Source organism: Falco biarmicus, chromosome 1 (genome assembly GCF_023638135.1).
Source record: "Falco biarmicus isolate bFalBia1 chromosome 1, bFalBia1.pri, whole genome shotgun sequence".
NCBI classification, from domain to species: Eukaryota; Metazoa; Chordata; class Aves; order Falconiformes; family Falconidae; genus Falco; species Falco biarmicus.
In genome coordinates this window covers 27,789,412-27,815,104 of record NC_079288.1, presented here as the reverse complement: position 1 = coordinate 27,815,104, position 25,693 = coordinate 27,789,412, and the positions used below count along the sequence as shown (strand labels likewise).

General features: G+C 56.6%; 1 protein-coding gene across 3 annotated transcripts in view; it reads right to left on the bottom strand.

The window, feature by feature from the left end:
* Positions 1-287: 287 nt before the first annotated feature.
* SEZ6L (seizure related 6 homolog like) overlaps positions 288-25,693 on the bottom strand; it is a 50,847-nt gene continuing 25,441 nt past the window's right edge. Inside the window, exons 2-17 of one of the 3 annotated variants that reach the window (XM_056326744.1) lie at positions 18,804-19,544; positions 18,416-18,549; positions 12,087-12,279; positions 11,302-11,487; positions 10,703-10,868; positions 9,653-9,819; positions 8,906-9,100; positions 8,687-8,825; positions 5,924-6,120; positions 4,489-4,683; positions 4,157-4,348; positions 3,741-3,935; positions 2,980-3,012; positions 2,715-2,829; positions 2,353-2,455; positions 288-2,034 (exon numbers count right to left, since the gene is read on the bottom strand). In XM_056326744.1, coding sequence (XP_056182719.1) covers positions 2,005-2,034; positions 2,353-2,455; positions 2,715-2,829; positions 2,980-3,012; positions 3,741-3,935; positions 4,157-4,348; positions 4,489-4,683; positions 5,924-6,120; positions 8,687-8,825; positions 8,906-9,100; positions 9,653-9,819; positions 10,703-10,868; positions 11,302-11,487; positions 12,087-12,279; positions 18,416-18,549; positions 18,804-19,544 — 2,981 coding nt within the window. In that variant the 3' untranslated portion in view covers positions 288-2,004. Of the gene's footprint in view, positions 2,035-2,352; positions 2,456-2,714; positions 2,830-2,979; positions 3,013-3,740; positions 3,936-4,156; positions 4,349-4,488; positions 4,684-5,923; positions 6,121-8,686; positions 8,826-8,905; positions 9,101-9,652; positions 9,820-10,702; positions 10,869-11,301; positions 11,488-12,086; positions 12,280-18,415; positions 18,550-18,803; positions 19,678-25,693 lie in introns of those variants that run through there. The other 2 variants (XM_056326745.1, XM_056326743.1) reach the window with 2 other exon arrangements.

The window sequence follows — 25,693 nt, the reverse complement described above, 5'->3', positions numbered from 1 at the left end:
CAGAGCCAAGCCAGAGGCATGTGGCCGCCATCCTGCAGCAAGGTGTGCGGCACTCGGCCTCTCCTGCCCCTCTGTAGCCCCCTGCACCTGTGCAGCAGGGCCTGCCTGCTGTCCAGGTCTCTGCAAACTTATCTCAGACATTTAAAAATACAGAACAATTTGTATTGAGGTTATATTGAAAGCTAGAGCTTCCCACGGAAGTACTTCATCATGTTCAAAAATATTTAATCCCAGCAATTTTCACATTGTTCTTATAAAAACAGACATGTATGAAGGGAAATGAAATGCTTAGTACATTTTTGGCACATTTTTTTCTTTTTTTTTCTTTTCTTTTTTTTTTTAACCTTTACAAATTACAAACACACATTCATTGTTTTTAAAGGAAAAAAACTAAGTCTCAGCTGTACACTGCAGAGATGCACTAACCGTCCCAAAACTAAACCAGCCTCCCATGGTTACAATTGCTGTTCTACAAGGACAAAAGAAGGACATCAGCAGCCAAGGACACATTGGTGGCTTCGCTGCCTGGGGGGCTGGCAGCATGGGGGGCCTGGGGAGGAGATGGCCCTTTGGGGTCTGTGTCCCTGCAGATGGGGGGCAGCCCCACCAGTGTCTGGCTCTGGCAGGGGTGAAGGCAGCAAAGGAGTGCAGGGGATGCTGAGGCTTGAACTGGGACTTGCCTGTGATGGGCCCAGCTTTGATGAGCTGACTTCTGCCTGTTCTGCTCCCTGCAGGCTGGTCTCCCGTGCCAGAGCCTGGCCATGCTGCCTGCCTGTTATTTCTACCCCAAAAAACCTCTACCTTCTTCCCCTGCCCCTCCTCATCTCCTGCCCAGCTGCGAGGCCCAGCAAGGTGCCAGCCCAGGGGGTTCGGGTGGGAGCTGCAAACCCACGGGGGTCTGGGTGGGAAGCACCAAGTGGGCTGTGCTGCCTCCATCTCTGCCTGGCACCATTGCTGGTGTGGCTGCCCACACACTGGGGTAGGCAGCGGACCCTCCTGCAGCAAAGGGGAGCTCCGCAGCTGGCGGGAGTGGTAGCAAGGAGCCCAGTCCATCCTGCTTACCCTGAGATGCTACCTGGGGGCAAGGGGTGACCTCCAGCCTTTAGTGGGATCGGGGGGTTCCTGGCATGGGTCATGGCAAGTGTTTGAGGAACAACTGTTGTGAGCAAAGAGGCACTGGCTGCGGAGCTCCCCTTTGCTGCAGGGAGGCTGCGCATGGCTCCCCGGCAGTGCCCTGCTGGGCTGGGCTGCTGGGGGGCACTGGTTAGTGCTTCTCCGTAGAGCTGTGGGTCCTGGGTCACTGCCTCTCCAGCATCCAAAGCAAAATGGGAAAAGAAAGTGGCGTGTACCTCGTGTGTGCCAGGCTGTCCCCTGCTCCCCGGCACAGCAAGCAGGGCTCCGCACTGGCGGGCGGCTTTCCTGAGCCACGCTCCACTTCCCCACAGTGAGGATGGTCCCTGCACTGGTGGCACAGAGGCCCCCGAGCCCCCGCCTTGCAGGTCCCACTGGGGGCTCGGGGAGCCGGGAGCTGCAGGACTGGCAGGGCTGGCAGTGCCAGCAGGACCCTGTGGCAAACGCTGCGCCTACCTCAGCTCCCAGCAATCAACTGCAGGCTCTTGCAATGGAGACATTTTTAATTTTTAACAACATCAGAACCGCAAAAAAAACCCTGCACGTGTGTGGACAGTGCCAGGGGACGTGCTGCCGTGCCGCTGTGCCGGGGGGGACACCATGTGCCCCCACACTGCCCTGGCCTCGCCGGGACCTGGCTCTGCCCCGGCTCCCACTGCTGCCTGTGCCCAGGGCTCTGCAGCACACCTATCGCAGTTTAAATAGAATAAATACAGTGAAGAAAACAGTAAAATCTTCAATAAAGAGGCAAAAGGAAAGACAACAGCAGGTCCAGGGGTCCAACCAAACTCCACGTGGTCTCTGGATTAGTTACTGAGGAAGTTCTATGAGAGCACATTAAGTTCGCAGCCGGAGACTCTCTTACCGATGTCCTTATATCGAAACTTCATATTCTCTTGTTTCCTGAAAAGAAGAAAAAGCCAGTTGAGGGCAGCAGCTGCATTTCAGGATAATCTTCCCATTCCCAGGCGGCAAGAGAAGCCCTGGGTGTCATTTTGCTCGCAGGGAAGCAGTGCCTACCAGGACCCCGCAGCCCCCTTTGCCTCCTCCTGTCTGCTGGAGCCCAGCGGGCCCCTCGGGAGCAACCGACGGGGATGGAGCCTCCTGCCCCGTTACTCAGCACCAGGATGGCTGGACTCATCCTACTGCTGCACACCTGGCAAAACCCGCACTTCCTCAGCACGACGGTCCCCAGAGAGGAACGGGCACAGCAGGACTCACCCCTGTCTCATAAATCGGGTTGTCGAACTCTGTTTCTACTGTGATCTGGCTGTAGGGGTGGGAGTACATGAGGGGCAGGCGGAGGCTGGAGTAGTACCGACACCTGTGAGGGAGACGCAAGAGTCCCTGGGCTGCACAGCACAACCCCAGAACAAAGTACAACCACCCCCGTCCTTCCACATCCCCCCCATGCCAGCTCCCCACCAGCACTCCAGGGACCCCGGAGTGGGAGCTCAATGCCTGGCTCCCTGGGACCGTGCCCAGGGTGTGCGGCTGGCAAGGGCATAGTGATGCTGAGCCAGCCTTGGCCACATCCCCAGGGGGCTCTGCCACCAGCCCCCCAGCCTGACTCTGCACCCCACCTTGTGAGATAGATGTACGCTCCTCCCAGCAGCAAGGAGATGATCAGCACCGGGATGAATATGGCTAAGGCCATATTTCCCCCCTCGAGCGATGTCTCTGCAGCAGCTTCTGCTACTAAAAGGACAAGATCTATTATGTTGGCATTTGCAAGCACCTTGTGATCCCCTCTCTGCCTCTGCTTCTCCCCACCCTCCCCTTGGGCTCCACACAGGCTCTGGCTGAGGGCCCTGCACAGGGCTCATCCAGCAAATGCAAGTCACTCACCTTCCAGAGCATGTTCAAAGCTGTCCTGATTCACTGGAAGAGAAACGGAGAGTTACTGCTATGTAACTGGGTTTGACTGGCTGGCAGGTGTTGGCCGCATGGGGAGCCCAGGCCCAGGCTTTCCCTGCCCCATTTGGTTCCAAGCCACGCTGCAAACTTTCAGTTTTTAATAAGCTCTCAGTCTCTGTAAGCAGGTGCATGGGGCTGAGGGGGTTGAGCAAGCGAGACACCTGCAGGACGGCTCTGCCTGGGGTGGTGGTACCCTCCAGAGAGCCCTGCTGCCCAAGAGACAAGGTCTCCACTTATTCTCAAAGTAGTAATTAAGAACAATTTATCCCTGCAGCTTAGGCACAATGGAGGGTTCTCCAGCGTCCAGAAAGCACACTAACCCCAGACCTTACTCAGACCAGCACCTAGAGGGTTTCCTAGGGCTGAGCTCTCCCATCTCAGTGGGTGCCCAAGGACAGCATCCCTGCTGAGTCTGAGCAAGCCGCTATGGGAAGCAGCAAAGAAAGCAAGCAAGTAGCAAGGCTTGCCCTGCACCACGGCACGGCACGGGGCCGGAGGGTTTGCTCCCCCTCCCCGGGGCAGCAGAGCTTGCTCAGCACAAATCCAGAAAAGCACTCAGGTCTCAGATGACCTTAGCTCCCAGCTAGAGAACCGCTGGGGGTCTGCAGCCAGACGGAGGTCGCTCGGCTGTCCCAGGTTGGGGTCAGAGGAGTTGCCGGTCCCCGCACCTCCCCAGCGACCACTGCTGTTACCTTTGCAGATGGGCAGGGGTCCGCTCCAGTGGGACGGCTGGCCCAGGATGCATTTGATGGTAACCTCCCCCATGAGTTCAAAGCCCTCATAGCACATGAAGGTCAAGGACTCTCCTGGCAAGTAAAGGCGCTTATAAAGTATTTGGTAGCCGTTTTCTGGCAATCCTGGATTATCACAGGCCAGTGACTCCTCAGCTGCAAGGGAACACATCTCAGAGTGAGCCCCAGGGCTGCCAAGGGAGAGAAGGAGCCTGGGTGGCAGCAGGGAAGCACCCAAGATCTCACCCCATCCCGCTTTCAGGTAGCTCAAAGCTCTGCTCCACCCCATGGGGCTGGGGAAGGTCCCAGCTGCAGGGCAGGGCTTCCCAGGACCCCCAGGCAGAAGAGCCGAGCTGTGGGAAATGGCCCAAACTTACAGACGCAGTGTGGGAGCCGCGAGGTCCAGATGGGTGTCCCCGTCTCGCGGCTGTAGCAGGTCAGCAATGAGCTGCCCTCCAGCACGAAGCCTGGGTTGCACGTGTACTGGATGGTGGTTCCCACCAGCAGCACCGGGTCGGAGATGAGGCGGGTCGAGTGCTCCACCTCCCCTGGGTCTGTGCAGTACATAACTGGGGAAAACAGGTTGTCTGAGAGGGGAGTCCTGGCATGGCAGCGGGGACCAGCAGCCGTACAAAGTGGTGTGTGATGTGATGTGATGTGATGTGATGTGATGTGATGGGGACAGCAGCGCGTTGCCCAGAGCACTTACTCTTTTCACAGAAGGGGGGGTCACTGCTCCAGCTGAGGTCCCACTGGCAGGTGAGGGTGTCGCTTCCCACGATGTCATAGCCCGGGTCGCACTGGTAGGTGATCTTGGCCCCTCTCACCAGCTCCGTGTGCGATGTGGTCTTCCAGCCATTCTGGATCTCGGGCAGGTCAGAGCAGGAGTCATTGCGGGACACCTCTGCAGCCAAGAGAGATGCTGGCTGTCACCCAACAAGTGGGACCCCACGGCACAGCCTTCCTTGGACCCACTGCGTGTGGACCCACAGCACTTCCCCAAGTGCCTGTCCCTCCCTGAGAGCCCTCCAGCCCCACGCACCACAAATGGCACAGCCACAGCCGGCAGCCCAGTCCACGGGTGGCATCCCCTGGGCAGAGGCAAGGGGCACCACGTGGGTAACGGGCTCTTTAAAGCCTCCCCAGCCCTGACCCTACAAGTGGGCGAAGGACTGTGCTGATGGAAAAAGAGCAGTGTCTGTGCTGGGGTCAGGACACAAAGAGCAGCCTGGGAACACCAAGCTCAGCTCTGGCTGCAGGAGCAGGAGAGGAATGGTGCAGATGCCATGGTCACGGCACGGCTGGTTTGCTCCGGTGAGGGGTTTCTGCCCTGCTTTCCCCAGCCCCGTGTCCACAGCTGAGCTCGGCCGCATGTGCTGCAGTGCACCGAGGAGGGGACCTGCAGCCTCGCAGGTGATCTGCATTGCAGATCTGGTTTGTCATAACCAGAGCTGTCAGCAGTGGGAAGAAAACACACTTGGAAGAAGTCTGCCAGGGGAAGACAGGTGCAGGGAGAGGCAGGCAGCAAGACTGCGGGCAGCCGTGGGGAAGAAGTGCCCTTCCCAGTCCTTGTCCCTTCCTTGGGCACCAGCCACCCCAGTCTGGCAGACATGGCTGCACCAAAGGACGATGCAAACAGGCATCTCCAGATGTAGTCTAAGCCTCTCTGGAGCAAGGAGCTGTGATCTGGGAACATCCATCTCAGGAGCCCACCTGGGGACTGCCTTCAGTAACCTCCTTTAGGAGGAAACCTTGCTGCAGTGCCTCAGTACCATCAGCTTCTTGCCTGACAGAGAGTGCGAGTGGATCCTGCATCCCCAGTTCCAGCAATTTCTTTCCCTGTTCTTCTCTGCACGGGGCCAAACCAGGGCCAACAGGGACCAAAAATGCCACTGTCTTCTTGCCAGCCTGGAAGAGGGGAGACACACAGGGACACCCCAGAGCTGTCTGACTCAGAGACCTGCAGTGAGGCTGGGGGGTTCTGCAGGAGCTTGGTGGGACGTGGAAAGAAGTGTTGGTGTCACAGCAATTCTTCCTGCTTCCAAACCTGGCACCTGGACAGCGTGGTCCAGCTGCATGTCACAGTTGCCACCTGCACTGCAGCGGCAGAGCAGGGGACACACCCAGCACCCTGCTTTTCCTACCTATGTAGTTCATGATGAATCCTTGCCCCTTCCCAAAGATGAGCCCAGCAGGGTCTGAGTGGAACTGGATGGTGAGATCGGGGCTGGAGGAATACAGCTTTTGGGGGCCGCTGCTGCCGACATACTGCCCCAGGATGTGAGCAGTGAGCTCATCCCCATCGTAAATGGTGAGGATGTCACTGTTGGTGAGGTTCAGGCTGGAAAGGAGAGCTTGGTTAGAGAGCAGCTTGGGCAGGGAGCCCAGGTAGGACACGATGGTGTTGGGCTGAAGGGGCAGTGAGGTGACTGCCTGCTCCAGCACTGCAGTGCAACGAACCTGCATTGTGGCCTGTCCCCACCCCTATCCCCATCACAGAATCATTTAGGTTGGAAAAGAGCTTTGAGATCATCAAGTCCAGCTGTTAACCCCGGACTGCCAAGTCTGCCACTAAACCATGTCCCTAAGCACCACATCTACATGGTTTTTAAATACTTCCAGGGATGGTGATTCCTTTTCCATCCCCATCCCCATCACTGTCCCAGTCCCATCGGCATCTGCATCCCCATCCCTGTGCCATTCCATCCCATCCCACCCCTGTCCCATCCCCAGGCAGGCTGGGCAAGCGCTGTGCTGTGGCCCGGCCCCAGCAGGCCAGCAGCGCTGCTTTGCCGGCAGCCCCCCCCGCCAGAGCTCACCCCGGCCCCCTCCCCGTGCCGAGTGCGGCGGCTGCTCGGGCGGGGGCGGCCCAAAGCGCCGTGACGGACCGGTACCCGCCACACCGGACCCTGCCCACGGCGTGCAAAGTGCCGTCCCCCCGCGGCGCCCCCGCCTTGCTCAGCTCTGCCCCCGCGCCGGGCGCTCCCCGCTCCCCGCCCGGGCCCGGCCAGCAGAGAGCGGTGCCGGACCGCGGTTGGCGCGCGGCGGCGCGGGCGGGGCGGGGCGGGGCGGGGCACTCGGGGCGGGGCCGGCGGCGGGATGCCGGGCAGGGGGGGCAGGGGGGCAGGGGGCGCAGGGGGGGCAGGCGGGGCAGGGGACGCAGGCCGGGCAGGCAGCCAACCCTGCTGCAGAGCCAGGGCCAGCACCCGCAGCAGCCCCCTCCGCGCCCTTTGCAGCAGGGATGCGGCTGCCCCTCGGGCAGGAGGGGACCAGGGGCTCTCTCCTCGCTCCCAGGCGAAGGGCAGGTGATGGATGCACATCCCGGAGCAAACCTTGCCCCGCCGCCCCCCGCCCCGGCAGCCAGCCCTGCTGCCAGGCTGTTTTGCCTGCCACTGCAGTCCCTGCAGCCCCACCACGGGCTGCCTGTTCAGTGCTGGTGGTGTGGGTGAAATGATCACATCACCCCCAAAGTGGGCACAGACTTCGCCTTCCCCTTGCTCATCCTGCCCCATCCTGGGTGCTGGTGAGGCTCAGCGGTGCTGGGGAGCACAGCCAGCACCCAGCGCTCTGCTACCTGGCAGCATAGGAGGGGCTGGGGCAGAGACACCACGTCCTCCCCTTCCCCTGGGGAAGAGGGGCAGGGGGAGAGCACTGAGATGCTGCTGGCCCCACAGGAGGACACTCCATCAGCTTTCAGGCTGAAGTAACTTTCCCAGCGAAGCCTGGGCTCCTGCACACAGGCAGGATCCAGCCGGCCGTGCATGCACGATACCTGTGAGCCCAGGCCACGCTTGGTCACTGCAGGACCCCTGCCCTTCATGTTGGCTGACTAATTCAGCCTTGTTTGGAGATGCCTGAGCTGATCCCCAAATGTTTTATTAAGAATGTTCTTGGAAGGCGCCCAGCTAATCCCCATGGCAAGCTGACATTTGTAGTAAATCTCTGCTTTCTGTCAAACATGATTTCCTCAGTGACATTTATGTCTGATGACTTCAAATCACTTGGCCTCCAGTTCTGCTCAGCCCAAGCACCCACAAAGCTGGGAGAGGTGCACTGGGAGCTCTGACTTGTGATTTTACAGGAAGCTTTAAAATCTTGATGACTCTAAGCCCCTACTTGAAACGTGCCCTCTTGAAAATCAAAAATAGCATCAAAGGAGATTCCCTTTGCATCAGCGGCATTATTATGCCAAGGGCTCCCAGCCTGGCATTGAATCCTATATCCCTCTGACCCCCGGCATGTGCAGTGAGTGTTGCCGTGCCTGCCCATGCCTGGACAGCACAGCCAGGGCTTGCTGGTAGCTCTGCTCTGCTCCCTGCAGCTTTCCGAGCAACGTCACCGAAAGGCGCATTACCAGGCTGGCAGTCAGGAGGGGAACTGATGTGTTTTGTGAAGACATGTTGGTCCCACAAGAGAAAGAAGGCAGGACACAGGAGAGAGGGCTGGGCAGAGCCTCCCTCTGCCCCTCACCCTCCCTTAGTGCCTCTATCACATTCAAGCCAAAGACCGAGCTGAGGTTTCCATCTCATGGATGTCCCAGACTTTCCTAGCCCCGTACAAACCAGTTTGTGATGGCACTGTGTGTCACTCTGAGCTGCACGTGACCGCATGCTGCTGTGGCACCAACTGCCTGTGGTTTCGCTCTGGAGGAGTTCAGAAGCCATCTCAGGAACAATTAACTACTGCAATGGATGGTTTAACAGAGCTTTAAACTCAGGGAGCAGCACTGGGTACTGCCCTGGACCTCCCCCTGGGTGCCAAGTGCATCACAGGAGGTTAGGAAAGCTCTGAGGGGGAGAACAGGGAAACAGTGCGGGTCCTTGGGGTGAGGGGAGTGGAGATACTGCACCAAAGCAGGCTGAGCACTGGCAGGGCAGAGATAGGCACCAGGGTCCTGAGCTACTCACAGCTGGATGTCCAGGAAGAGCCGCTTCTCCTCGCCAACGTGGATCCTCCAGATGCAGTCCTCCCCCTCCGCATAGGGCTCCGGCCAGTTTGGGGACAGGATCACCCCGGCCACGGCAGTCAGCTCCCCACCACACATGGCTGTGGGAGCAAGAGGCAGGCAGGGCTCAGCCGTCGTTGGCACACACTACCCAACATTGCCCCACGGTGCAAGGACTGACCTCGGCACAGCGGCTCCGTGTCATTCCAGTATGGGTCCCGCATGTTGACGCACTCGATGACAGCGGGGCCCTGCTCCAGGGAGTGCCCAGGGTCACACGTGAACTCCACGGTGGTGCCCAGGTTGTAGGTGGGGTCGGAGGTGGTGAAGTTCCCATTCTGGATGTAGGGCTCGTAGCAGTGGCCACGCTCGAAGGCTGGAAGAGAACCCCCCGTTAGCCATAGGGGCATGGAGCTGGCTGGGGGACGCGCTGCCTTCCCCCGCTCCTCACACACTCACCTCTGGGGGTTTGTTAGATGAGCCCTGCGCTCTGCTGCTGGCCCCAGCTAGAAACCCATCCCTCCAACCCTGCCGTGCACGGATGGCCTCTTCCACAGCGTATTTTACAGGCAATTAGGATTAACAACAGTTTATCTGTCCTGAGCCATGAAGGCTTAACCAAACCCCACTTCCATTGTGTATCACCATCAGTAACACTCACTGTGTTGCCAGTTGCTGTATTTGCTGAGCAATCCACCCTGGGATTACTGCGTTACTGAGCTTGCTCAGAGGCGTGGGGCTCCTGCGGGACTAATACAGCAGCACAGGGACAGTGGCACAGCAGAGCACCATGTTTGCCCATGCCAGGGGCAGCCAAGACCCTTCCTACAGCTGTATCCCTGTTAATTGCCCAAACATCCTGAGGCACGGGATCACTGGCTGAGGCCAGTCTGCTGCTTTCAGGGGTACCAAAATGAGAGCACATCACCTTCAAAGCGTATGTTGAAAGACGTGGCAGCTGCAGGCTCCTCCGCGAGGAAGTCAATCCTGATGGAGGAGCCGTCACTGATCACCCCTTCGAAGGGCACACTGTCGGCACGCAGGGAGTCGTAGAGGACGGCAGACTGGTTCGTGTCCCCGCTGTACACCACCATCCTGCACGGGAGGACACAGTACATTACATGGGAGAAGTGTCCCCACACACCCCCAGAGCATGACACAGCCCCCCTCCTCACCAGCACCCGCTCTCCAGTGCTCCCAGAATATGGCATTTTAAAGAAATTGTGCAAACAAAAATTCACCAGCCAGATAAGTCTCTTTTACTGTGTCATAAACAGGGGCTTTATTCTTTGACTTTACTACAAGCCATAAACCTGCTTTACTGCCTGTTACCAGACTGAATGTTAATGCTGCTTAAACACAAGCATCAGCACCATAAGCGTGGGCTTTGCGTTACGGATGCTGATAGCATGGGATTTGCAGTTTCTTGTGCCATAATGCTGAGCTGTGCTGGGCATTGGGTATTTGGGGGGAGGAAAGGAGGGGTGTGACACAGCACACTGCATCTTTCCAACCGCTAGTGAGATCAGAAGACCTGCAAGGTCCCCTGGCACAAAGTGCAGGGCCTTGGGAAGCACAGGCTGGTGCTCTGTGCCTGCCTCTTGCAGCTCTTTTTGCTCCCAGACCTGTGGTGCCTCTTGAGTGCCTCAACATCTGAACCAGCACCCTTCTCTGCCACCATTGTCACCATCCTCTGGCTGGCAGTCTCCTCCATGCTGCACCCAAGCTTGGGTCGGTGCTGCCTCCCGCAACACCTGCAGCTCGGCCACGGGGGAGCAGGACATGCAAGGTGGGAGAGCTGCGACCAGCTGGGAGCTTGCAAGCTTTGGTATATTTAGCACCCAGCAAAGCACCCTGCTCCCCACGTTGGGCAGAGCAAAGCCCTTTGCAGTCCCCGGGGTGCAGGGAAAGGGCTCACTGCAGACCTCACTGCTGGCGGGCAGCACCTGGGCCAGCACCAGGGCTCCTGGAGCCTCACCTGTCCTTCTCAGTCAGCAGGAGCTTCTCGAAGTGCAGGTGCAGCTTCTGGCCCGGGGGAGCCCCGATGGCCCACACGCAGTACATGCTGCTCGACTGGTTCCCGGTATAGCTGGGGGAGAGGACGCGGCCGATGGTGGCATTGTGGACCGTCCCGCCACAGGGCGCTGTCAAAACAGAGCACAGTCCTGCTGTGGCGGGCAAGGAGGCAGGGCAAGGCAGAGGGTACAGGCAGGTACTGCACCCAGGGCTTCGAACCCCTCTGCTGATGCCTGCCCAGCTCTTCTCAGCAGATTTTAATGCATGAAGCTCTTGCCTGGCTTGGCTTTGCTCTGTTTTATGCAAGCACATATATACTCACACATACGCATAAAATCTACTATTTCCTTTCCCTTACCTGCCTAATTAGAACACAGATTCTGCTGCCACTGACATGAAAACCTGCAGTACCTCAGGTTGCACTGTGTGCAGGAGCTGGGCATTGCTTTCACTGTCCCCCAGGACTGCATTCAACTCATGGTACAAAGAAAGAAACTCTAATTTTTTTCTTTGGGGACCCCAGTTTTTCCTAGCACTGAGGCTAGCTAATGAGGAGCGTACCTGAGCAGATTGGCTCTGGGCTGCTCCAATGCGGCCTCGATGCGTTGATGCACGTGAGCACCCTAGGACCCTGCAGCTCATAGCCCAGGTGACAGTGAAAATGAGCAATTCCACCCGAGTGCAAATCCATCACAGTGACGTCTCCAAAGTCAGGTCTCCGTGGAAAGTTGCAGCTCAGCATAAACACTGGAACAAGCACACACATTTTGGAATTTAGGGCTTGTCTGCTCAGAGCCATCCCGCAGTCAGCGGGGGGAGCACTGAGGACGTACGTGCTGGATGTGCCCATGCTGCCAGGGACAGACCTCGCTGCCGGGTGCCAGTTGCAGAGCACCGACAAGCCACCATGCTGCTGCTACTCCACCTGTTACTGCTTTTGCCCAGACCCAGTTTCTATTTTAAAAATCATTTGCTTGAACTCATTTATTTTTTATAGCTCTTCAAGGAAAAAAATAGACTTGCAGTCTGAGCCTGTGCAGGAGAGCTGCTGCAAGGGGACAGAAAGGGGGCAAGGCGGGTGTGAGGAGCACAGCCAGCGATGGGGTCTGGGACATCAGTGCACATTGAACACATTGAACCCTCTGCTCTGGGCACAACACAGGCTGCTGCTCGAGTCGGCCCTGCCGGCAGGCTGAGCATGGGCACGCAGTGAAACAGGAGCCCAGCTGGTCTGTGGGGACAGAGCCCAGCATCCTTCCACCCCTGCAGTCTGGTGGGGCTGAGCCCCACGGCACTGACACCCCATCCCACCCCCACTTGTGCACCCACGCTGAGGAGGCACCTACCCTGGTAGTGGAGCTGGAAGGTCCCTACCACCTCATCCTGGAAGGTGCGGAAGTAGACAGAGATGGTATTGGTGGGGCTGCGGATCACCTGGCCCTCCACCAGCAGGGTCTGGTTGGCCAGGACCACAAGGGTATCGCCATCCACCCCACGGATGGAGAGCACCTCTCCGTCTGACAGGTTCACGCTCTTCACCTGGGTGGGAGCAGAGACCCATGAGCAGGGGTGAAGGTGGGGGACCCAGCAGGGTGCTAAGTGGGTGGTCGTATCCCAGCCCTGGAACACACACAGTATTTACAGCCACAGAGCATCACACCTCCACAGCCTTCCCTTTGCACTGCTCTGAGCGCTGGGGGCTCGTTGCAGACAGGAGCTGCTTGTTCAGCAGAGATGGAGCAGTGTGTGCCCTGCATGAGGCCGAGGGACCCCATGACCACTGACTGACCCCCCCTCTCTCCCCTGGGACAGCGGGTGCAGGCAGCTAGAGCCGCTCACTTGAGTTGCGTTTTGAAGCTGGATGCTCCTGTGATGCACAAGTTGACCCACATCTGCTTCCCTGCTGAAACCGGGGATTTGGGCAGGAGGGTAGAAGTGGTAGAGGGTTAGACAGGAGAAAGATGGAGGGGTGCCATCAGTCACTGGTAAGGGTAGCAGTGGGGCCCCAGCTCCACCCGCATCAGCCCTGGGAGCAGACCTGCATCTCGGGGCACCACAGCACGGAGTGTGGCCATGGCCTGGGCTCATTGGTCCCAGCCGGGGCTGGGCTGCCCGGCAAGCTCTGCAACCAGACTAGGTACTTTTGTAGGGCTCAGTGCTCACCATCCACCCTGTGCACCAGGGATCCTCCCCAGGTTCCCTCATCCACACCAGGGAATGGATGGGGAGTCACACGGCAAATGCATATGATGAGCAGTCTCAAAAAGCTTTAATTATTATTTAGAAGTAGCTGAAAAGTAACCTCACATTTGCATTTCACGTCCATTTAGCTTAATAAATGAGCTCATCTTTCAGCAGAAAGATGCTCATCAGATCATTTGTTTCCTTAAGTGTGAGGACCAGGGCTCTATATTTAGCACGCACCACAGCCTTAGCCCGTAATTGCAAGCGCTCCCGATGATGTTGTGACTAGAAGGATTTGTTGCTGTTATCACAACCGTGCCTGCGGGGATGCACCCAGCTCTAAGGGCCACCCGAGCTGCATGCAAAGCCACCCACAGGACTTGGCATCCTCTGACCTTCTGCTGGAAGGAGGGAGATTTCCTCGGGAGAAACAAGCCCAACCCTGTAGAGTACCTCCCTGCCTGCCCCAAAGGTCCATGAGCCCTGAGCAGTGCCTGGAAAAGCTCGGTCCTTGCTGCGGGGCTGGGCCAAGTAGCCCCCACTGGGTCAGAGTATGCCTGGGTTTACCCCAGCCCACACTCTTAACCCAGGAGGAGCTGATTTTGCCTTATTTTGCAGCAGTGTTCTGGGTTGCTGTGGAGTCTCTGGTCCTCACTGCAGGGAAAAGCAGCCCTCAGCTGTCGCAGGTGCTGCGCAGCACGTTGGAAACACGGGCCAAGTGCATGCCCTGGACCCCAACCTGCCCCAGGTCATTTCTTCTTCTCCAGGTTTTGTCCTGAAAATGTGCCTCCCCAGCATGGTGTGCACACATTTTGTCTGGTGGGATGGCTCAGATCTAATTAATAAATGAAAGGAATTAAATGTTATTGGGGATGAATTATTTTGGAGCGTGGGACCCAGGGATGCTAAGTGGGCTACGTACAATGCTAATGACTTCCCCCCCAACTCCTGCTGGGGCAGAGTTTTGCTTCCTAAGCTGGGTTTGAACAACTGAAAAGACTTTTACACGGTATTTCTAACGTATTTTGTTCTGAAATCACTTCAAGAAAAACCTGTTCTCCAGCTAGCTTCCTCCAGTGATAACTAGCATCAAGCACGCTCTTTACCGCCGAATCACTTCCAGAAAGCGGAATGTTCAGGTGCCTCTGAGCACCTGATCGCAGCTGGGCTGCTCTGCTCACTCGCCCCAGCTCTGCTGCTGGGAAGGGGTTTCAGGGGAGCAGCTCAAACAGGCAGAGCTACGCAGAAGAGAGGGAGCTGATGAACGCTGCAGCATTTCCCTGGCCCTTCACAGGGTGCTGTGGGGTGGGGACACTGCTCTGGTCTGCAGTCAGCCTCCCTCTCCTGTAAACCCAGGCTTGGAGGAGCCTGGAGCAGGGGTGTCATTGCAAAGGACCCGCCGTTCCCGTGCCCGGTAGGCAGGCAGGCATCCTCAGACCCCGTCTGCTCTGGAGTAACCGGCAGGTACAGACGGATGCAGTGGCCTCGTGCCAGGGACTGTCAGCCGCTGTGAGAGGGACCATATGTGTGAGCTCCTGCCAGGGGCTGGGGAGGACAAGTTCTTACTTTAATCAAAGACTGCACCGATGTCAGCTCCTAAAGAGTCTGTTGGGAAGACAGGAGGGATCCTTGCTTCAGACTGCCAGCCTTGCTCACCCACTAGAAAATCTCTTTAGCGAAATTCTATTTCCTGCCAAGAAGATTCAAGAATTTTAAAAATAAGTATAATTTAACTAAGCATTCAGAGAGCCAACTGCTCTGCAGCTCCCAGGGCTGCGATGGCGTGACCCAGCTGGTGCGGGGGCAAGCAGGCTCTCTCCAGGATGCTGCGAGGGGCTGCCAGCAGCGAGCCAAACAGGGACCCCGAGCTCTCACATGGCCCTGGGAAGCCCCCAGCACCAGGCAGGTTTGCTGGCAGCCTTCCCTGACACCATGCCTGACATCCAGGCTCTGAGCCTGCTCCTCACCAGGGACAGATTTTCCCTACAGCGAGCGAGGGTCTCACTCCAAAGGGTGCAAGGGAAGGAAGCGGAGGGTCCTCACGGCCCCCTGAACGGCTCCCAGCACCTGCAGGAGCAGCCCCGGGGCTCTGGACTCCTGGTCTCAGTTTCAGCGTAGGGCTGCAATGCTGCATTGGGAGGTGACCCCCATGCAGCACCTTCCTTCCCAGGGGCAGCTCTTTTCTCCTGCACATGCCTTTAGCAAGACGTAAGGGGCAGCACTTTACCATCAGTTGTTCTGCCCTTCCCATGCTGCATTCTGAATCCTGGGGGAGACCTTCCAGGACATCCTCACATCCAGCGCCAGGCAGGACCTGCTGAGACTGCACACCACTTGTGACAGGGGAGTGCACCAGCCCAGGCTCCATGCAGAGCCTGGTCAGCCCAGCTCCCCAGGCCACGCAGCACCTGCACAGCTCTGCTCTCCAGCCCAGCCTGGCTTCTCCCACACCAGCAGCAGGTCTGGCCTCCAGAGCTCCCAGTTCAGACCCAGCAAAGCCACATGAAAAAAGGAGTCCCCCATGGGTCACTTCTGCATCACACCATCGTGGCAGGAGAGCTCAGCCCCACTCCTCCTCACAGCAAGGCCTCCCCTGCCCATCTCCCTTACAGGAGCTGTGAATTAAATCCAAATCACTTAAATGTTAACCAATTATCCACATCACAGTGAGGCAGCTGAGGAAGTTGCACTGCGTTACTCCAGCACTTGCCCAATGTAATTAGCCTCGGAGCCACTGAAGCTTGCAGCTCTTGTACATGTGAAGTAATTAAAAAGCAATGGAAAAGAGTTCATCAGCACCAGGCAAAACAAGGGCGAGCAGCAGGAGGTAATGGCCATCTCACACGGCTCCGGCATGGGCATTGCCCTCAGTCAGGCTGACACATCAGGGGCGAGCAGTGGTACACACCATCCACCACCTGCTCGTGCTGGCTAGTGTACTCCTTACTCTGCTTGCTGGACCTGTGAGCCATCCCTGCAGTCACCAGTCCTCCCTGCCACCTCCAGTCCCAGCCCTTCTGGTAGGAAATAATGCAGAATCAGGACTGCCACCTTCCAACATGACTGTGCTAATTATTCCCCAAAGTGCAAGCAGAAGAGCAGCACAGAATGAAGCCATTGGTTTTGGTTTCCAGGTGGAGAAACTGAGGCACAGCGCCTGTGCACTGCCTTGGGTCCTGGCACCTGGGAGGGCAGGCAAAGGTTAAAGGTAGCCCAAACCCCATGGTTTGGCCCATTAGTGGCCTTTCCGCTGTGCTGTGCCCCATTTCCTCAGCCCTGGGGCAAGGGGCTGGTATGCTGCTGGGGGCTTGTTGCATGTGGGGCTGGCTGCTAGCCCGCTGTTCCCCCACAGCCAGTGCCAGCTCAGGTGGGGATGCCTCCAGGTTCAGCTCTCTCGGCTGCCAACCTTCCATGCTGGTCTTGCAGGCTTGTCAGGAGCAGCTGGGCACGAGTCCTTACAGCAAAGCCTGTTTGTGATGGTGGGGAAAAGTCCCAACCGTGGGACCAGAGCTTTCTGCACCAGCCCCACTGGTCAGGGATGATGTCCAGGGTGGACCTGTTGTCTTAAAATCAGGTTTGCATGCAAACACAGACAATGTTTCTGCACTACACTGCCTCTTCCATCAGCATGTATTGTGTGCGACATCCTTTGCATGAACTAAAGAGGGGATAAATCTGTTTGTCTTGCTTGCCATGAATGCTATTTCTAGCTTCTTTGGGACATAAATCATGTCACTGCTGCCGCCTAAGTGGTTAAAAAGCCTTCTGTAGAGCTCACTCCCTGCACCGCAGGTCAGGCACTCGCTGATGCTGTCATGCTGGAGCACATCAGTCCTTGTCCATCCATGGGCACCTGCAGAGGGACGCTGCAGCAGCTGAGGCAGCAGGGCAGGGACTGGCAGCCCCCTTCCCTCCTTGATAATCTCTGCTGAGCTGCTGCCAGCCCTGGGGCAGGGCATGGGCAGGCACTTGCTGCGCTCAACTGAAGGCAGCAGCTCCGGGTTGCTCAGCACCACTGCCTGCAGCCCCATGGCCCATCCTCCTCCAGCTCTCCCCAGTGTCCATGAGCCGGGGGGCTCAGCCCTGCCCAGCTGCCCACAGGCATCTCGGGCACCCCAGGAACTGTTGCCAGACTGGCTGCTCAGTCCATGCTCAGCCAGCTCCAGATGAGACCATGCTCAGCCAACGCAGACCTATTGTTGTGGTTTAATTTGTCTGCAATGCTCAGAAGCATCAGCAAAGTGAAATCCAAAGCTTGGGGGGTGGAGAGGCTAATTTTACGCTCCATTAAAATCTTGGTTTACAATGGAGCAAGGTCAGGAGTGGTGTCACCTGATGGATTATGGACGGAGGTGAATTTGCAGCAGAGCAGCCTATGTTTAGCACCCTGCGAATTTGGGAAGACCAGCTCCCAGGGCAACCTCCCCAGTGGGGCTTGCTTTCATGGAGGCACTTGTGCCATGGTGGTCAGCCTCTTGTGTGTGCCCACCGGAGGGATGGCAGGAACAAGCTCGCTGGAACTACTACTCCTTTTAATGCACATTCTTAATTAGACAGAAAATTTAATGGGTTTTAATTGAATGTAAATGGTGACATGGGAGAAATGCAAGAACAAGAAAGGACTGTGCACCAGAGCCTGGAGACCATGGACTGATGGTGTTTGAAACATGTCAAGGCCCCTACCCAGCATGCTCCCAGCTTTGCAGGCTGTGGGATGCAGCGTTTCAGGGAGAATGGACGGAGCACATCTGCCTGGGCCAGACCCCCATGCTCTGATGGGTTTGCACAGCACCAGCACGGCGGCAGCCCTGGCACGGGGTGTGCTGCACCAGCACCAGCCGTGCCCACTGCTTTGTGCTCCCATGTGTGCCAGCTCACAGCATTCACAGACGCCTTCCCACAGAAATTCAACCCTGGCCTGGTACTGCAGCATGCATACTTGCTGCTGCTGGGGTTTGCTGCAAAATGCCTCCTTGTCGGTGTGGCTTTTACCCTTCAGCTGGCAGGGATGTGGCCCTGCTTTGGTGTAGGGGCTGTTTGTCAGAAGCCATCCAAAGCAAGTGCTGGCTGGAGAGGGGGCTTGGGCTGCCCACCCAGAGCTCCCCACCCCTCGGGGCTGCCTGCACACCTCCAGCAGGCTGGGGGGTGAGGGCAGGGGGCCAGTGGCTATACTGCAGACAGCTGCTGTGGCTTAGCCCCTTCCCATGAAGGCTTTTTTGCAAACAGCATGCCAGTGCCTTGTTGTTAAATTAATTGCATGGCGTTTTAATGCTTTGATCATTGCTGATGTTCAGGATGCACCAGTTCCCATACACAGTTTATTTATTACATGGCCTAAGAAAAATATACTTTTTTCCCCAGGAAGGGTTTTTTTAAGCAAGTGCAGGTGCCTGGGGCAGCCATAACCAAAGCTGTGTGTGCTTTGCATCATTTGCTGCTGTGGAGCAGGGGGGTTGGGCCATGGTGATCCCTTCACCGACGTGCTTCTCACCTGGAGCTCAACGCCATAGCCCGTGTAGACGGTGACATTGTAGGTGCACTCCAGGTAGCTGTGCAGGGGCAGCGGGGGGTAGTCTGTGGAGTCTATGTAGCCTTCAGGGTCATGGAAGCTCATGCTGCAGAGAACTGGGGGGAAACAGTGCATCAGCAATTGCCCGGGGGAAACGGCTCACCCAGCAGCCCCCTCCCATGCCCAGGTGCTCCCGTTGCCCTAAAACCCAGCACCTGGCTCCTGGCTCCAGCGGCCACCACTGCTGAAGTGCAGATTTTAGGCAGCCCCATGAACCCTGGTGGTGCCACTGGCACCGCACACAGCTGCTCCCCATCAGCTGCCGTTACATGCCCGCGCTACCCGGCCCCATGCGGGCAGCATGGCTTACCTGGTGTGGGCTCCGTGGTTATGACGGTGGTGGTGATGATGGTGGATGTGGTGGTTTCTTGGCTTTCTTCTGATGCAGAGCCGTGCACCTCTCTCTCTCCACTGTTTGTCCAGTTAACAGTGGTGCCGTCAGGAGCCATTGTCGGAGCCTCACCGGCATCCCCCATGTTGTTGGGTAAGGGCTGCAGAACCGCTGGCGGCAGCGTGGGTGGGGAGATCTGCAGTGCGGGGGGGCTTGTGGTGGCCTGGCCCCCCCAGGGCAGCTCAGGGGGGCTCTGCTCCACATCCCCTGCCCCGGCCACTGCCTCTGCTGGCACATGCAGCTCTTGGGTGGCTGTGGGGAGCCTGGAGCCCAGCAGGCTGGCCGGAGAGGCAGCCCTGGGGGACCCTGGCAGGGTGGGCTTGGGTCTTGGGTGCTTCCTTGCCATATTTACTTGCTTTAGAGTAGGTGGTTTTTTCTTAACAGGGAAAGTTTGTTTTGCATCAGTCTCAGGGGCAGCGGTGGGTGTTGGCGGGATGTGGCTCTGCAGCAGCAGTGTTGCCTCCTCCGCTGCCGTCTGGGTGCCTTCTTTTGCAGCTGGCAGCAGGTTGAGGGCGGTGGCGTGCCCAAGCTCTCCGGCTCTGCCAGCCAAACCTGTGGTGTACCTGAGCTCCTCAGCTCCGCCGACCATCTTGTCCATCAGCTCATCCACAGCAAGAGGGTCTGGGCTGGTGGGGACCAGCGCTGTCCCTGATCCGCCGTCTGCAAAAAAACGGGGAAAAGTGGGACTTGGGCAATTCTGGGCATGAAATTGTAACTGTGGCAGTGGCACGAAATCAGGCCCCTGAGGAGCTGCGGCTGATTGAATGCCTGCCGCTCTCCCAAACGGGCTCATTATGGGAAAGCAAACATAAGTCTGCACCAATTCCCTGAAAGTTTGGGTTTTGCTGATACTCGGTGGCCTTATCTCACCATTTCAGAGCTGCTATTTGGTCTCTTTATCTAGAGGTCACTTTTTCAGAGAGGTTCACCCGCCCCTGCCGAGTTTGTTGCTCTGGCTCGGTCTCTGTGAAAAGCCTTTATTTTTGCAATTGTCATCAGCAAATATGGTTATTGCAAAGTGCCTGATTAGGCCACGGCTCTTTCCCATTGTCTTCCCCACGCTGCTGCCTGGCGGGGAACCGATGCCGATTAACCGGCTTCCTCTGGCATCCTGCACCAAAACACCACCTGCTTCTGTAAAGTCTCTCCTTAGGCAGCCACTAACCTTTTGTGTTGGGCAAAGCGATGGGCAGGGAGGAAAGAGTAATCAAAGCTGCACCGCCACCGCTTTGGCCAGGGAGTTTAATTGCATGAGGTACAGATTTATTCACCACCAACGGGTCTGATTGGGCTGTGATCCATGGTGTAAAATAAGCTGTAAGCAGTGCCGTGGCTCTGTGAAATGCTGCAGAGAGGCAGAGTGTCAACATTTTCCATGGAAACAGCAGTTGCCAGGGAAGGTGTTTAATGCACAGTACTTAAAGACTGTAATTCCAGCCCCCTCGGCTCCCCTGGGAGGGTTTGGAGTCCCTGAAACACGGGGTCTCTGCAAGTCCCCAGCCCTGCTGCTGGCCCAGGGCTGCCTGGGCATGTGCTCCCATTCGCGACTGCAAATGAAGGCATCGATCTGCTCGGAAAAGCAGTTCAAGCTGCTGCGATGTTCCCACAGGGGCAGCCGGGACATGTGCCTGCCACAGTGCCAGGTCTCTGTGGGATGGAGGACCAGAGCAGCAGCCAGGGTTTCTGTTCCAAGCAGATTCCAGCAAAGTGGGATAAACCTCTGGCTCAACCTGGGCAATTCATTGCAAGTAGTGTTAGAGATACTTTAAACAAAAGCACAGTGCCGGCGTTAAATTTGACTTGAATTTTGCATTTCAAATTCTACTAATTAAGGTAGGACCAGAATGAAAAGGAAGAAAGGAATTTTTGGATATGAAACCTGAAACACGGGGACACTGCTGGCTGATTGCTTTGGAGGAGTACAGTTCCCCCGGACTCCAACTGCTGTTTACATCACCCTGTGATTTTAATGCCTTTCAACTTCTGCTTCTGATGCCTTAGCATTAGTTTTGCGGCTGCACAGCCATCGAGTGCCATGCCGGGCAGGCCTCAGTGCAGCCTGGTGCAACAGTGTATTTACAAGGGCTCTGCTGGTACGGGATGCTTTAACTCCTCAGCCCTAAGCACAGAAGTGTAATCTCATTGCAGCTAACTATGTGAGTGCTGGGGCAGAGCTGAGCAGAGAATGGGGAAGCAGGTGAGGATCAGTGAGCTGGCTTGGCTTTGCTCTGCAGCGTTGCCTGGGCTGGGGGAGCTGGTGTTCCTCTTGCCCTGTGTGGGCACATGCAGTCAGCCACCCTCCCCCCTACCCTGCCCAAGATTTTGCACAGAGGGCTCCTGACAGGGAAGAAAGTTGTAGAGGACCTTAAACCTGCCTCGGCGGTGACACCGCAGAGCACGGCTGCTTGTTATGCTGCTCATGATCCCCAGCCGCGCTGCAGCTCCCCCAGCGTGTTTGTGCCATCCAGCTGTGGCCTCTCATTACACATTTAAGTGCTGATCCTACAAACACTCAGGTACCCGCTCTGCTTTCTGCAGAGGTGTGCACTTGCTCAGAACTGACTTGCATGCATAACGCTCATCCCCTGCATTGTTTGGATGTGCTGGATCAGGGGCTTTACAGGACTTGGGCTCATACGCTGTAAGGTGAAAACACCTGCCCAGATGGACCAGGGACTCGGACAGTGTCACTTCCACATGTACCAGCGAGAAAAGGGACCGACAGTGGCAATGGAGTGGCAGAGTCTGGCTTTGCATGTCCCAGTGATCCCTGCCAGCTCCCTTTATAACCAAGCAGTTATTCTTGCTGCAGCTTGTGCAAGGATAAGCACTGGTCGCTGCTCCAAATGGTTGCTTTGCAGCAAAAGCAGCCCAGTGTCACCCTTGGGGAACACACTGAGGGACAGGGGACATCCTAGCTGCTAATGGGGCAGCTGCTGCCTACAGGGCAGGAGGGACAGGCACATGCAGCCTGTGCAGAGGGAAACAAGCAGCCTGCTGAAAGTTGACTTTGCTCCATCTTCTAGAAAATTGAAGCAGTTTCTGGCAAGAATTGAAGGTAAAGGAACACAACAGGGAAAGGCAAAAGCTGGGAGAGTTAGCCTGAAGGATGGAGCTTCCCGTATCTGCTTGTCCAAGGCTGGAGCTGTATTTTTGTCCAGGTCTGTGCAGTGGGTGTACTGCAGGAGCGTGGGAGCCTTCCCCTCGGCCACGGGTGGGCTTGCCTCTCCTCTTGCCAGGCTGTTCCAGGGCAGTGTCAGAGCTGCTCCTGCTCCTTGGTCCCAGAAAGCCCTTGCACATGCTGCTGTTACCCCGGCTGGTCCTTAGCCCCAGCTCCCTGGGGCAGCCAGTGCTGTGCCCATGCCCGCCCCAAGCCAGCAGTGGGTCAGCCAGCCCCAGCTACCGAGGGCTACCAGGCCTCTCCTGTTTGGTTTCCCCTGACTTAAAAAATTCTTTAATTAGCAGTGGTTCAGCAAATTCATTAGCTGATTCCCTTAGCACATTAAGAGACATTTCACACATGTCATCCACAACCACGGGATTTGTGTCAGCTCTGAATAATCCCCCCTGGCTTCCCCCAAGGAGCGTGGGTGCCTCGTCATCCCCACCCACACTGCTGGTGGGGCAGCCCAGAAACCCCTACACCCTCTGCTTGTTTTTGAGTGTCTCTGTTTCCCTCTCCATCCTGGTCCTGGTCTGAGCCTGGCCTCCATGGGCATCCTGCCACAGGGTGATGGAGGGAATCGGTCCCAAGGCAGTGCTAGTGTCAGCTCCTTCTGTGACAAGTTTTCCACGGTTCTCATGTGCTTTAGGCTTCGTCTCCCACCGCAAGCCTGGGATGGATGGCTGGCAGCTGCTCTCCCAGTGCCGCTGGTTTGGCCAAGGCTCAGCTCATTGGTTTTAGTGCTCTGCAGCAAAATGGTTTCTCCATTGCAGGAGAAGATGGGGCTGTCAGACAAGGAGGAGGCAGCACGGCCCTGGGAGGTGAGGGTGCTCACTGACCGCTGGGATGTGGTGGGACATGGTAGGACACTGGGCCCACAGGGGGACAGTCAGGGTGTTCCTGCAGGAACCTGAGACCTTAAAGCTGGTGTGTTACCAGAAACAGCAAAACAGCATCCTCAGGTTATTTGTCACATGAACTCTAATTCTTAACGGATGTTGCTGTTAAACCATATTTTATGCTTTCAGAAAGTTGACTAATTTCTTATTAGATCCTTTGCCAGTATGCATTTAAACGATTCTGTCCTTAACAAAGCATGAAATAAAACACTCTGTATAGTGAGTCTGTAATGAGATACTTAACATGCTTTAGTTTGTAAAGGGCAAATGTGTACTTCAGGGAAGCAAAGAATGCAGCCAGGCTGGAGCAGGGAGATGGAAGCACAGGGGGCCCCTGGCATCAGTGATTAATAAGGGCATATTTCACATTACCAGAAAGAGAATTGATTAACAATCTTAATTCCAGATTGCATTGCCACCCCCAAACCAGAGCTGTGCTCCAGCATGTCCCCGTGGTGTGGGCTGCCAGCTCTGCCTGCTGCCTCCCTGGTGCTGCCAGCCCCTGGTCCCAGCCCATGCGCCTCGGTGCTGCCCCATGACCCCCCCGCCCTGGCAGAGCCGCACGCCCCCTACTCGGCTGGCTTTCCTCTGCTCACTCGTGCCTGGTGCCTATCATGGGAAGGGAACCCCCAGCTCTGCCCTCCCAGCGGGGCACACGGAGTGGGTGTTGCTGCCCGCAGAGGTGAGCTCCCTTGCCCATGGCCTCTCCAGGGTGAGTAAGGCTTTAGGAAAAGCAAACAGCAGGAGAGGCAGACCTGAATATCCTCATCCTTAAGGAAGGATTGCAGTAGGTTTCCATATTTGATATTAGGATAAGGGTGGACTTTGGTAAGATACTTTCCATGCTGATCTGAATGCAAACAGCCATCCTCCCACCTCCAGGGACTACAGGGTAAGCATGGGCAGAGATGAGGTTTGAAATTCCCCAAGCACCTTTCGCGCATTTCTATCCAGGAGCCAGCACAGGACCATGGGGGTCTGTGGCTCACACTCATCTCTGGAAGCTCTGCAGCCCTTCTCCACTCCCAGGAGCACAGCAGTGCAGCCCGCCCACCTAAATCCACTGGAGTGCTAAATAAGCCATTGGGGTTTTGTGATCAATTCTGTAGATTTAATCTGAGTTGCTTTAGCAAAACTATTATTGTAATGGCAGGCAGGAAATGTCAGCACAGGTCGGTTGCTTGGGGAGCCTTCCTAGCCGGGCTCTCACCCTCTGCTGCCCACTGCCAGCACAAGCTGAGGCTGCTTAACGTCACCCAGTGCTGCAGGGTGCCCAAGCTCCCTGCCACCACCCCAGGCCCTGGCAGGCTGGGCTGGGGGTCAGGGCAGGCAGAGCAGGACCTGTCCTGGCGGCCAAAATCCAACCAGTTCTGCACAAGCAATCAGTCTAGAGACACTGAGCTGGTGGAAATGATTGCGTTTGACCTTGCTCTAATCTGCTAAACCAGCTCCAGAGGAAGTAAATGCTATCAAGATGTACAAGGGGTTTATCTTGTATCTTGATCAGGAGCATTCCTCAAGCAGTTTGAGACTAAAAAGGCTTCTCTAAATCCACAAAAGCCTCTGCAGGTGGTCCTGCAGCCCCTGCTTCTCCCCGGGCATGCCAGGGCACCCGGGGCACTGTGCTCTGCACAGCGGTGTTGGCACGGGTGGCTGCTCCTGCAAGATGGGACAGAAACGTCCAGGACAGTTTGGAGCACAAGTGACCTTAATGCAAAACGACAGCTCATCTTCAGGTCTATTCTGGGATCTGCCTAGATACCGGCGTGTAAACACCGAGGAAGGAAGCTCAGCTCTGGGGAGGACATCTCCAACCAGCTTTCACTCCCCCACAGTTTATACTTAGCCGCCGTCGGAAGCACTGGCTCCTCTGCAGGGCAGGGGTGCGGAGCGCACCGTGCTGCGCATGGGAGGGCTGACAGCAGGGATGCAGCCCCAGTCCCCTGGGCTGGGCTGATGGCACGGGGCTCTTGAGGGGTGGCAGGGCAGGCAGGGCAGAGAGGGGCAGGGGCTGCCAAAGCTGCTCCTCTTGCCCAGACCCAGCATTGACCTGGGTGCTTGCAGGGCACAAGCCACCAGCCCACCTCAGCAGCACTGTCAGCTGCTCACAGAGGGCCCCTGGCACAAAAAGCATCCTTAAATGTACATAGATGACTACAAATGCCTCTTTGAAACTTGCCATCAGCGTGAAAAAAATCAACGACCTCAAAGACCAACATACCTGTGCTCTGTGCTCTGTTACCCACGCAATCCTTCTGCCCATATAAAGAACAACTAATTCTTAGGACAATATTTTTCAGGTGCAAACAGCCTTTTATTTTTTTGCCATGTAGGATAGTTTTCCCTTGCTTTTTTGAAGAATCTTGGTTTCCCACTACTCAGAAATAGATCTACTTACTGCTTGTGATCTGTGAGCATGGAGCAACAGATTCTGGGCTGTAGCTTGGAATTTGCTGTGATGGCCCAGGCACATTAACTGAGTGCAACATAATGTACTGAGCAAAAGAGTGAATGAGATTGCAAGGCCAGGCGAATGAAAGAACACTAATTAAATGTGAGCTCAAGCTCTCCCCTTTGCCACAATTTCATCCACTATCAGCTCTTGTTCTCCATAAAAGTGAAAGAGGTTTTTCAGTTGTCCCTCTCAAAAAGCAGCTTGGCTGTGTGTTGCGCAGGGCAAGGGACACAGCGCTTTCAGGTGGCCGCAGTGCCAGCATTCCCATGTCCCCACAGAGGGGGGCCCGGCT